General features: G+C 38.3%; 2 protein-coding genes across 2 annotated transcripts; one reads left to right on the forward strand and one right to left on the reverse strand.

Moving 5' to 3' along the window:
• Positions 1 to 372: 372 nt before the first annotated feature.
• Positions 373 to 3,595, reverse strand: LOC117214915. Its single transcript, XM_033461279.1, has 3 exons — positions 1,599 to 3,595; positions 974 to 1,298; positions 373 to 483 (listed from the first exon to the last, which is right to left on the reverse strand). The coding sequence occupies exons 1-3, from the start codon at positions 3,593 to 3,595 to the stop codon at positions 373 to 375; spliced, it is 2,433 nt and encodes an 810-aa protein (XP_033317170.1).
• A 2,182-nt stretch (positions 3,596 to 5,777) lies between these two features.
• LOC117214911 (polyadenylate-binding protein 1-B-like) lies at positions 5,778 to 11,610 on the forward strand. Its single transcript, XM_033461277.1, has 4 exons — positions 5,778 to 6,358; positions 6,802 to 6,887; positions 7,741 to 7,865; positions 8,929 to 11,610. The coding sequence occupies exons 1-4, from the start codon at positions 6,348 to 6,350 to the stop codon at positions 9,463 to 9,465; spliced, it is 759 nt and encodes a 252-aa protein (XP_033317168.1). The 5' UTR covers positions 5,778 to 6,347; the 3' UTR covers positions 9,466 to 11,610.
• The last annotated feature ends 279 nt before the right edge of the window (positions 11,611 to 11,889 follow it).

The following is an 11,889-nucleotide window of genomic DNA, read 5'->3' on the forward strand; positions in this document are numbered from 1 at the left end:
AATTGAAGGCCAGTTGTAATTCCCCGATCGCGTCTTGCCAGGACCGCCCGGTGGTTTCTATTGTTGTGTTTTTTAGCGTACTCATAATACGCTCTACCTGCCCGTTGGCCCTACTAGCTCCGGTCGCAATTAAATGGATTTTAACGTATTTATCTTGCCAAAAGTCTCGAAATTCTTTGCCCGTAAAACATCTTCCCTGATCCGCTATTATCCGGCAGGGAGTGCCGAACAAAAATATAGCGGACTTAAGCGCTTTAATGGTGTTAATGGAGTCTATCTTACGGGTATAGTGCAAGTATACGAACTTAGTAAAGACGTCGACCAACTCAATGACGTATTCCTTCGAATCGTTTTTACCGCTTAGTTTGCCCGTTATGTCCATATGAACCGTATGCCAAGGTATACTGGTCTTATGTATGGGATGTAATTCGGCTTGTACTCTACCCGAACTTGCCTTTGAATCTCGACAAGCATGACAGTTCTCTACGAATTTGCGAACATACTTCGCCATTCCTTCGAACTAGTAATACTCGCACAGTTTCTCAAGCGTTTTATCCCAACCTAAGTGCATAATGGACTGGTGCACGTGGTTAATAACACACCACCTAAACCATCTCGAAACGATGGGCAGGCAGAGAGTTCTACCTTTTCTCTGTATTTTACGATGAAGGGTGCCGGACCGTAACTCATACGTATTCGCGACGTCTTCCGCGAGCTCTTCGTTCTGTAATTTATCGACGATCTCAGAAATTTGTGGGTCGCGACGTTGTTCCGCTAGTAGCCAATCGTCGAAGATTTCGGTTAGGTTAATTTCTTTCTCTACAATTTTGCTGAACGTACTGCGATCCAAGTCTACGGGATTTCGTGAAAAGAAATCTACGTGGGCCATTCGTTTACCTTCCCGGTACATAATGTCAAAGGTAAAAGTTTGCAGGTAAGCCCACCATCTGTAAACCCTGTCGTTCAAGTGTACCTTATAACTGGATGCTTTCAGGGAGTTGCAATCGGTGACAACGAGAAATTCTCGTCCGTGTAAGTAATGACGGAAGTGCTTGACGGCGTTTACAACTGCTAACGTTTCCAATTCGTAGGAATGATACCTAGACTCCGCAGGGCTAGTTCTTTTGCTGTAATATTCCACTACTCGATTTTTACCTTCGACCCTGTGCATTAAAATGGCTCCATATCCTTCCGAGCTAGCGTTCGTATGTAGTTCTATGGGGTAATTGGGGTCAAATATCATTAGCACCGGCGCGTCAGTCAGGACGGAAATTACCTTTTGTCTTATCTGTTCGTGCCTATCCGTCCAAGGTATATTCTTGTTATTCGAGGTAAGTGCATACAGGGGTTTCATTACTTGTGAAAATTTGGGAATGAAGTTTCGGAAATAAGAGGCCAAACCTATGAATTGCCTAAGTTGTGTGACGGTCGACGGTGCAGGTAAAGAACTCAAGGCTTGTATTTTACCCGGGTTTGGACGGACTTCTCCGTTACGAATTACATATCCCAAGTAGAGTACCGATGTCTTTAAAAAGGAGCATTTTGAAAAGTTAAAGGAGAATCCGGCTTTCACGAGGGTATCTAGCGCGGTGCTCAACCTTTCTAGGGCTTGATCTACTGAGTCGGCAATAATTAGGACGTCGTCCAAGTAAACAACAACGAACGAATACGCGAGGTCGTCTAAGGCGTTGAGAATGGCCCTCTGGAAAACGGATGGTGCATTTTTCAATCCGAACGGCATAGTCACGTACTCGTATTGCCCGTCGGGTGTAACGAACGCCGTATATTCCGTCGAATTAGGATGAATGGGAATTTGGTGGAATCCGCTGGCCATGTCCAGGCTAATGAAGTATCTCGCCTTCTGCAATCTCGCAATTTGATCCGCGATGAGGGGTAGGGAATACTGGTTCGCGACCGTATTTTTATTTAATGCCCGAAAATCTACGCACAGTCTATCTGAGCCGTCTTTCTTCTTTACAAGTAAGATAGGGCTCGCGAACGGTGAGTTGCTCGGCCTCACGATTTTTGCTCTAATTAACTCGTCTATTCTCTCACGCACTATCCTACGCTCTTCTTCGCTAAGTCGGTAAGGACTTCTTTGCACGGTGACATTAGGATCGATTAACCGTATTTCTAACTGGCCCGTGCTTACGCGAGTACGTGGGAAGCCCGTAATGAATGAATTTTTGAATTTCTCGAGAACAGAAATTAACCGACTTTTATCGTTACCAACCACGTCAGTGTCAACCGCATTGATATTGATCTCGTCTTCGGAGGTTTTACTACAGGCATTAATAGTCTTCGTTTTACAAATATCGACGCTATTTCGTGTAATAGTTACATCAAAACCCTGGCTTAAGATCTCGCGGCCAATCATGATATCATAATGCAAGTGACTATCGGCCAGAACGTGAAAGGTTATCTCCAATGTAAAACAGTTAATGCGTACCGTAGATAAGATCTGGGATGTACTCTTAACGCAGGTGTTTCCTATTCCTCGCATAACTACTATATCTGTCGTTCTCCTACCGGAGAATTTCGGAGCGACAGATTCTCTAATTAATGAGCGCTCGGCTCCGGAATCGAAGTAAAATGGGAACGACTCACCCAGATGACTTAAACTACCGGCTGGGGACTCCACCACGCAGGAGTTGACTTTACGCTCATCCTTGGGGCCTGGTCTACCGTCCCGTCGTGCCGGGCAGTTAGGTGCGATATGGCCTTCCGCATGACACCTGTGGCAAACCGCCTTGGACGGTGCGGCCGGTCGGCTTCCTTCCTGGCGTCGTGCATCCCTCTGCTGTTCGTTCTGCATCCTCTTGCGGCAGTCCTTTATTCTGTGTCCGAGAGTACCACAGTAATGACACCTCGTCTGGTGGCCCGATAACTTGCGTCGCTTAGCTTCGGGTTCCGCCGGTGCATCTCTCGGCGAAAATGTCGACTCTTCTTCGTAACAAAAGGGTCGCATTTCGCTCAGAAATTGGTCCTCCGTTCTGATATCGCTCGTGAGGGCCAATCGTTTAAGACGTTGGTCGTGTGGAATTAATATGTAGAGAGTGACAGCGTTAAGTATTTCGTCTAGCGTAGAATGTTGCCACCGCGTCTGCAGGAGGGAACGGACATGGCCGGCAAACGCCCCCGTGGATTCGCCCACTCCCCGCGGTTCCCTGGATACCTTGATTAACGATGAGGACGTCGTCTCTCGGCCACCGAAATGTATAAGGAATCGTTCCTTAACGGTAGACCAAGTAACCTCTCCGTCTCCCGTCATTCGTGCCAGCCAATGTGCTGCAGAACCCTGTAGAGAGTCACTTAAGGCAGAGTGTAGCGCGTCATCTCGTAAGGGGTTGTTCTTCATGGCCCTACTAACAGCCGCGCACCACGCGGCTGGGTCGGCGCCTGCGACTTCTGGGTTAAAATGTGGTAATTTGGTGGTTCCCGTATTTGGCCTTTGCATTAGCGTATGAATTAGGTTGTTCATGACAGCGACCTGCCCTTCCAGCGCTCGAAGCCGTTCTGATCCCACTTCTGATGTCGGATTGGCACTGGGAGTGGGGTTGTGAGCGTCAAAGGAATCTTCTCGAGGATTAGCCATTGATACGGTACACACAGGTGTAGTTTATTGCAATGATGGAATTAGTACAGTCTCGACAATTGATCACGGCGGTTCGGCACTCGCGACACGAGTGACCATGCTCTCGGGCTCAATAACGAATCCGCGGCCAACGGGATGACAACAGAACGTACTTACAAAGTCTAAGTCTGGTTAAAACGTGAAATAACGTTACTCTTTTATCGATGAGATCGCGAGCGAGAATGGCTTTCCCGTCCCGATGATGCCACAGAGGAAAACTATAATGGGGTGTGTCTAAGGATACGAGATCATCGGATTCGTCGAGAAAAGCCTTCGTTCAGAAAGTAAGGGAAATTGGCGTTGCTGCTAATTGGTCAATCTCCATATCGGTGGTTAGAAAAAGATGCTAGCCGCCCTCGAGGGAAAGTTGCTAGCCGCCCTCGAGGGAAAGTTGCTAGTGGGAGACGCCGCTCGTTGAAAAATATGTCTCCCCTATCTTCCCGTAGTTGGGACAGAGACTGTTTGTCTGTTTGAAGGACTTTAGTTAACTAAACCTTAAGATTTATAACGGGCCCTCGGGCTAGCCGAACATGTACTGCGGAGACGCATCGACATCTGGCAATCATCTTACTCGAAGAATAGGGTCTGCGTGTGGCGAGCCACGGGACAGAAACCGTTGGAATGTTTACTGTCGCGTGTCGCCACGAATATTTCTTTTAAGGAGAGCTATAGGATTACTCAATGCCTTTGTTAGATGGAGAGTTCGTCCCGTTGACCGCGGCCACGTTCGGCGACTAATTGTCGCCTTGAGCCCAAGCTCATTGTCACAAGTCTCAAACAAATACAATTGGTTAGAATGACGGCAAATCGTTTAGTTACAACTGTAAATTTTAATTACAATGTTTTTATGGATTTTCCCGAGGTTTCAGAGGGAAGGCACCGGTGTCCTCTTATCTCCGACATATATAAATTATATTTAAGAAGTTTAGGATAGTTTAAAGATGAAATAAATTGCTTTTTAAGTTTAATCTCTTACTTTCGACGAAATCAAGTTTCTCTGGAATTTGGTGGAGTTTAAGATTTGATATCGGTGTCGTTGGAGTTATGTGACACTTTAAGGTGGAATAAATCTAGCGAGGAGTTTAAGGTGCGGCAAAGGAGCGTGGAATGTTGCAATAGAAATTTATTGCAGTGTTAGTGCATTGGTAGATTGATCAAATTTACGTGTAGCGTGGGTAACCAATGGTAAATATTTTGCAATGTGTATAATTTCTCAGTAATCTGAAGCTTATAAAATCTATTGACAACTAATGGAAATTGTTGATTTAACAGATCAATTTTAAATTCCTCGTTAATCTAAATTTTTTTAATCCTATTTACAGCTAAACCTTACAACGAAAAATTAACGAAGTGGAATAAAAATGGCATTGTGATTCTTCTCGTCGTGTATTGGTGTCACATCAAATTTAAGAGACAGTTTTACTTGCGGATGCTGCATGTTACGTTGGTGAGGTCGACGAAAGCGTAAAATAGGAACTCGTCCGAAATACACTAACGCGGAAGGTTAAATTTAACGCAAAAGGCTGAGAAATTAGTTTAGAACTCGAAATTTCATTGGTACGACGCTCTTGAAACGCATTCAAAGAGGTCGGCGACCTCGAAAGGGGATGAACGCAACTGTTTCGTGGGAATTTCTTATTGTGGCTTATTTGGATGAAGCTGCTTTAAAATCAGCGCTGGATTCGTCTGTATTTTGCCCGGAAATCATAAAATGTTTAGGCCAGGCGACTCCATGTACAGAAAATGTTATGTCCACTTTTTACGTCCGTAGAATTCAACTCTTTACTACTATGCACTTCTTCTCCAAAAAAATATCGCGTTTCAATATTAAAAAAAGTTTCAATAATATACTATCCATTAGAAGAATGATAACATGATAACCTTACAAATTATTAGTATTAACAAATTCTTATTGTCGTATAGAAATGCCAACTATTGCTTCGGTAAAACAAGCAAAGGAATTTTACAGGTAAATTTTACAAATTACAAGTCATCTTATAACGCAAAATACGACGTGTAAAATTGTCTCAATTTATTAATAGTATTAATAAATTATTATGATAAAAGATGCAGGAATCTTAGCCTCATGAGAAATTAGAGATGAAAATGAGTTGGAAAAGATTAATCACTGGTCCTCCTAAAAAGATGCAGTCCCATGGATAGATGGTTGTGCGAGTATTAAAGCAGCGCAAAACCGTTCCCCGAATTCTCATCCCGGACGTCGTACGACCAAAGACAAAAACAACTCACTCGAGGGCATTGCGGAGAGACATTCATCGAGGACACAATAGTATTATTCCAGGAAGTGCTAGTTCTTCCTAGATTCCGGTTACAATGTTCTTAACGCGTGGAAATTAGTCTTGACCAGGAAACATCTATAACGGCATGTATTTTCTGCCGTGATTGTAAATCTGTTTGGAACATGCGGTTTGTCCGTTAATCTAGGCGCTGTTGTTCAATTGAGTCAATATTATTTGTTGGTAGATTAGTGTGTGCAAGAGCGCTCTATCCATTATTGACCAATTCGAGCACGTATTGGTAAATTTCACACCGGCAATTACGGTGAAATCGTTCGTGGTCGCTGGAAATTAGCAGTATCGTTTGCGGTCGTGAGCTGATTGACACTGCGTGAGCGGGGAATTATGTGAAGCAGCTTTGCTTTGTCGTTTCATGCATTTAATAGGTTTACGGCGGTGGACAGAGTTTGTAAAAAATGAAGACAAGGTAGAAAAAGATTATTTTTCATTTTTTACTATTAGATTATTTTCAAAGTGATCTTTTCAGTGAAATATGATTGACAAAAAATAAGATCTATAATTGAATCATTATAGAAAATAGAATAATATTGATAATAAAGAAATAAAAATCAATTATAGAATAACATATAATAATAATAATAATAATAATAATAATAATAACAATAATGTGGATAGACTTTATGTTTACTTTTATATGTATAATGATACTGTTTGATCCTTGAATTAAAGTTAAGATTAACGTTGCGATTATGATTATCCTTTGTCTGACTAAATATATTTGAAGTATCAATTACAGTAGAATTTTTGAAAGATTCTTGGCTGTTAAACAAAAAACTGGTTCCTTTATATTTCGCTCAATTATCATAGAATCGTGAAACTGACTTTCACTTCAAATTTTGTCTGTTTCAGGAGTAACAAGTACCTGCAAAAATCATCCATCAGCCGGATATGTGCTGTCGGAGGGTTTTTCATTAGCATTCCCGTCTTTCTAACTGGTAAGAACCAATTCCTTCAATTCTGTCAACTTTAACCTTTTGAAAGATACTAGTACATAAGTTATACGTTTAATTTTTCTTGAATTCAGGCATGAATCTAAAAGATACTGTGAACTATCTCTGAGTGTATGAAATCAGTTTAGAAATCCAATGGAAATAAAGTTAATTTTAACGCCGAATAGTCATTATTTTTCTTAGAAAAATAAAAATGATCGTCTTTTAGGGAAGTTTTAACAGATTAATTTATAAAGAGCTGAAACAGAATATTCATGTCATGCATGAATACGGCTGGTGGATGGATCGAGATCTAATCTAAAGTTTACGTTGTGTCATGCTAGTTTACACAGCTATCATTCGCTCGATCGAACGTTAAGCTGTTGAACTCGATTCAAGACGGACATTTTGACTCTGTTCAGAAGAAAACTGCGTTTTAATAAATTTGACGGAATAGAAATTATGATAGACTACAATGTTTTTTTAATTATATCATAAAATTTATTTATTTTTTTTTAATGTCATGTTAGAAACTTCAAATACTGTCCAAAACTTCGAACGTAATCGTTTTAGAAATTTGTAAATTACTTAACGACCAAAAATATTGAATTCTCTATTGTCTGAAGATAGATTCTCTATAATTTAAGTAATTTATTCGTCGAGAATTGATATATAAAGACTTAAATAATAAATTAATTGAAAAATAATTTGCGACTAGTATTGAAAATTTCAATAAAAAGCATATGTATATAGTTTACGCTTCGAGAATTATATGTATTGAGAATATGTATTTGCGCTGATTCTTTGTCCCGCTTGTTATGGCAAACGTGTTATAATGATCCTCTAACAATGCTTTCAGGTATGATATTGTATACATTCATCCAGTTTCATTCGACGCCGGCAATCGTTGCGTCGGTTTTCATAGGCCTGGGCATCGTGTTTTGTGGATACGCAATGGTCCATAACGTCTTTGTGTGGCAGAGGGTAAGAACATATCGCTATTAAAAAAGAAAACGAACACGTTCAAACACGTCTAAATCATCTTTTATGTGTATTTTACCCGGAAATCATTTTATCGTGAAATTTTGTTTTTCAGAGTTACCATACTTTATCTGGTAGAGTTCATAAAAATTTTTCTGAAATCAATTGCAAGCTTTTAGGAAACCAGGATTTTTCACATTTTTAAGAAGCGTTATAATTATATTGCTGATCTTTATACGTTCGTGCGAAATTGAAAAGTACGCAAATGGCGCAAAATGCATAAAATGCGCTAAAATATACGTATATAAGAAAACAAATCTCGATCAAAATTTTATTTCTTTGATTATGTTCGTAAAACTACAAACTTGTATAAAAATACGCATTCTAGTTATAAGTGTTAAAACATTCGATCTAGTCCTTATCACATTCATGAAAACCTCCATTTAACCATTCGTTGTATCAACAAACATTCATATGCAAAACTTACCACCTACCACATCCTCCGCGTATTAATATAATCCCCTTTTATAAATTATACACTTTAGAATGGACTGGTTGGGTCAGAGTCATATAAGCTTACAAGTTCTCGAGGAGTTCTACCGAAGTTACATTTACGTTTGCATAATTTCACCGAAAAAGATACTCTGTAGAATGACAGGTTCGTTTGTTTATGTGATCCGCGATCGCAACTATTTCAAGGGGATTTTATAAATAACCATACACACGATATTCAGTGTATTTTCGTATTCTCGTTTATTTTTGGGAGATTTGTAAAACTGTTGAACAAAATAATTGAGTAACGATTATATTTGCTGAGAAAAAGTCTTTTTCTCTGTACCCCTCCTTCTACTTCAAGCATGTAGTATTGACAATAAGATTGACAATGGCTGAAAGTAATCCAAAAGAGTTTTCACCATGGTTATCGGTAACGAAAAAGATTTGAATCATCTTTAATACTTATTCGTAACTAGAATCATTTCAACTAAAATGTAAATTCTTATATTATAACTTTTTTAATTTGTTATGGCCCCTGACTACAACCTAACCTATCATTCTTATTTCGTAGGAGAAGACGAATGCCGTGAAGGCGTTAGCGCGCGAACAGTGCGAAGCGACGGTACAGCTGCAGCGTCAGCAGCAGCTGCAACAGCACCAGAACCAGCCCCAGCTACAACAGCAACAACAACTACGTGGCCCGTTAACCATCCACCATGCTGGCTGCTCAACGAAAGTCGGGCCCGTGACGAACCAACTAAATACCAGCCACGCAATGCACGGCCGAGCTGCACAGTACCAACACTATCATCAGCATCATCATCATCGACACGTGTCAATGTCCCCACCGCCCTTGTTGCTCTCATCGCCAGCTCCGATCGCGGCGACGCACAATCATCAGAACGTGAGCGGACACAGAAACGTGGTTACGCCACCGGATACATCAGCAGATAGATCGCCACCGAGTCCTGGAAATAAGCTAAATAGATCGCAGCATTTGCCACGCGAAGCAACCGGCAGCGTCAGTCCTGGTCTTCCGGCTGCCACATTGGATCTAAGTAGCGCAGCAACCACCAATAGTCCGCATGAATTGTCCACGTTAGTTTAGAAATTTGGTCCGAACATTATATCTTCACATAGGATTGGAGATTAATAGTTGATAGTTAATTTACACATCGATCTTTTTATTTGTAAATTGGGTCGTGGTTTAGAGTTGGTTTGTAAAAATTCGGTCCTAATTGTTAAATGATGAATATTGATTAAGAATAATAGGCATTGATGTACCAATCTTTTTTTAACTTATATACTTGAGCACACGCATTGGAGATTTCACTTTTATTCAGTGATACAGCAACTTCATTACTCGCTTATTCAATACGGCAATTGCATATATTTCATGGACATTTTAACAATGTTTTGAATAATTTCTAACGGTACAATTGTGATGAAGTGAAAAAGATCGTGATAAGAAACAGAGAGAAAAGTTGCTCGTTAATGAATATTGACCAGAAATAAAGTAATTTCTAAAGAATATCCCGAAGACGTCGTAGATATTACGAAAGGAATGATTAATTTATACCCGCCTGTATCTTGCCATTACCATACTATTATTATTATTATTAATATTGTTAGTAGTACTTGATTACATTATTATTAATATTAATATTATTGCCTTATTATTATTAATGTTATGGAACCTCTAGTCCTAGGTTACTTTCGCTGCCACGAAAGGATAAGATTTTTTGACTAGTCGAATTTTTGACTATTACGTGTAATTCAAGTTTTCCTGTTGCGCATGCGCAGTAGAAAGAAAGTTAGCGGAACTCAAATCTCGAACTATAGAGAGTTGAAAAGTAGTAAAAGTAAAAAAGCACGAATAACATTTGTATTTGTGCTGGATTAAGTTTGATAATTGAAAATTGAGTTTGATGATAACATTTTTTTCGTATTCGCTTTGGTAAATATTAGTTTTATTTAAAATTGAACAAAGCATTTTATGTTTTTCAAATACGGTACATAATCGTAATATCGAATTTTGTAAACTGATAGTAAGAAACTCTATAATTCGAGACTGGAACTTTGATCAAGTTCACATTGAACGTAAACTGACTTAATTTTGTTATTTAAGCGTGTATACTATACGTGTTTGTTCCTTCTTCTCTTGTGCGCAGGCTATAGCTTAATTACTTCCAATAAACGCAGTTATATCGAATCAATGACCGATACAAATTTAGATATTAGGATTATTTAAACAAGAGATTAAAAACTAAAAAGTATTGTTTTTATACTGCATATGTACATATGCAATATGAACGACAGTTTGTGTAATAATATGTACCCCTCTTCTTAGTTTACTTTTGTATATTTTGCGACATTTGATATTAATTTTATGAGGAACGTACTTACACTTTATCTTTGTAATTAAATGTGAAATGAAAGAAAAGAAATGACATGAGAAAAGGAAATTCGATGTATGAGTATATACGAATTGACGGAATTAAAATTTAACGCTATATTTAAATAGAAAACGTGAAATATCTTGTCATCTTAAAATAACTTGATCATTCCTATTCTTTTACATAAAAACACTTTTCGACTGTAACTTAAGAAAAATGTCTGCTAACGTGAAACGTGCCAGAAAAAATTAACAACTTCCATTAAATTGGCAAATTTCTCATTAATATCGTAAAACTCGCGTTTACAAAGATCAGATCAGTGTACATAATATACAAAACAAATGCAGAATATATAAATATAGCACATACGTTCTGAATTATATTCGAATTGGGCAGGGTAACCAAGTGAAAATATGTAAATTTCACGATGTGTAATGTACACTTTATCGAACTTGTAAGTAGTGTAGAAATAGAATATTTTACACGTAACAAAATATACAAACGACAATACACAAGTTAAATTATTTGTTAGATCCATGTATAACAAGCATAGTACAAAAGTGTTTTAGCTTTATGTACTGGTAATTATGAGAAATACCAACTTAATAGATGTATTTGGTATGTACCTAGTTAAGAAAACAATAAATTATTCTGAACAGATAAAGCGTTTAGTAGCTTGTGAAGTATGAATTTTCGAAAACGTAAGTATTTTATATCTAAGTAGTTAAGAAACGCGAGCAAGGGAAATCAAACAAAGGAACAAAGTTTTTTTGTTTAAAAATATTTAATTTGTTGTTCTATTATCCGAGGTTAGAAGCGATAATGTACAAAATCTGAATAAATAAGATTCCTCAATATTATTGAATTTTAATTCTAGGGTAAAGTAATATATCCGCATATTTTATTTATATACAATATGTATAAATAATGATGTGATTTGACTAATTTTGTTGAAAGAATATTTGTACTTTTTACGTAAAACTTTCTTGTCTTTTACAAACTTTCTTGTAATTAATAAACCAGTAAACACAATATTAATAAAATCTATTAAAATTATAAACAAACTCATAAGTTTTAATTTTAGTCCTTAAAGGTTGAAATATTTTGCACCAATGTCGAGACACTTGTTTTAATCC

The sequence above is a fragment of the Bombus bifarius genome, unplaced genomic scaffold (assembly GCF_011952205.1).
Source record: "Bombus bifarius isolate JDL3187 unplaced genomic scaffold, Bbif_JDL3187 scf7180000009266_frag, whole genome shotgun sequence".
Taxonomy (NCBI): domain Eukaryota; kingdom Metazoa; phylum Arthropoda; class Insecta; order Hymenoptera; family Apidae; genus Bombus; species Bombus bifarius.

Coding starts and splice junctions, on each gene's coding strand:
- LOC117214915 (XM_033461279.1), bottom strand. CDS start 3,595: ATGGCTAATCCTCGAGAAGATTCCTTTGACGCTCACAACCCCACTCCC. Junction 1,299..1,598: donor GTAGATCAAGCCCTAGAAAG/GTTGAGCACCGC, acceptor TTGGACGGATAG/GCACGAACAGATAAGACAAA. Junction 484..973: donor TGAAAGCATCCAGTTATAAG/GTACACTTGAAC, acceptor GCAAATTCGTAG/AGAACTGTCATGCTTGTCGA.
- LOC117214911 (XM_033461277.1), top strand. Junction 6,888..7,740: donor CATTCCCGTCTTTCTAACTG/GTAAGAACCAAT, acceptor CAATGCTTTCAG/GTATGATATTGTATACATTC. Junction 7,866..8,928: donor ACGTCTTTGTGTGGCAGAGG/GTAAGAACATAT, acceptor CTTATTTCGTAG/GAGAAGACGAATGCCGTGAA.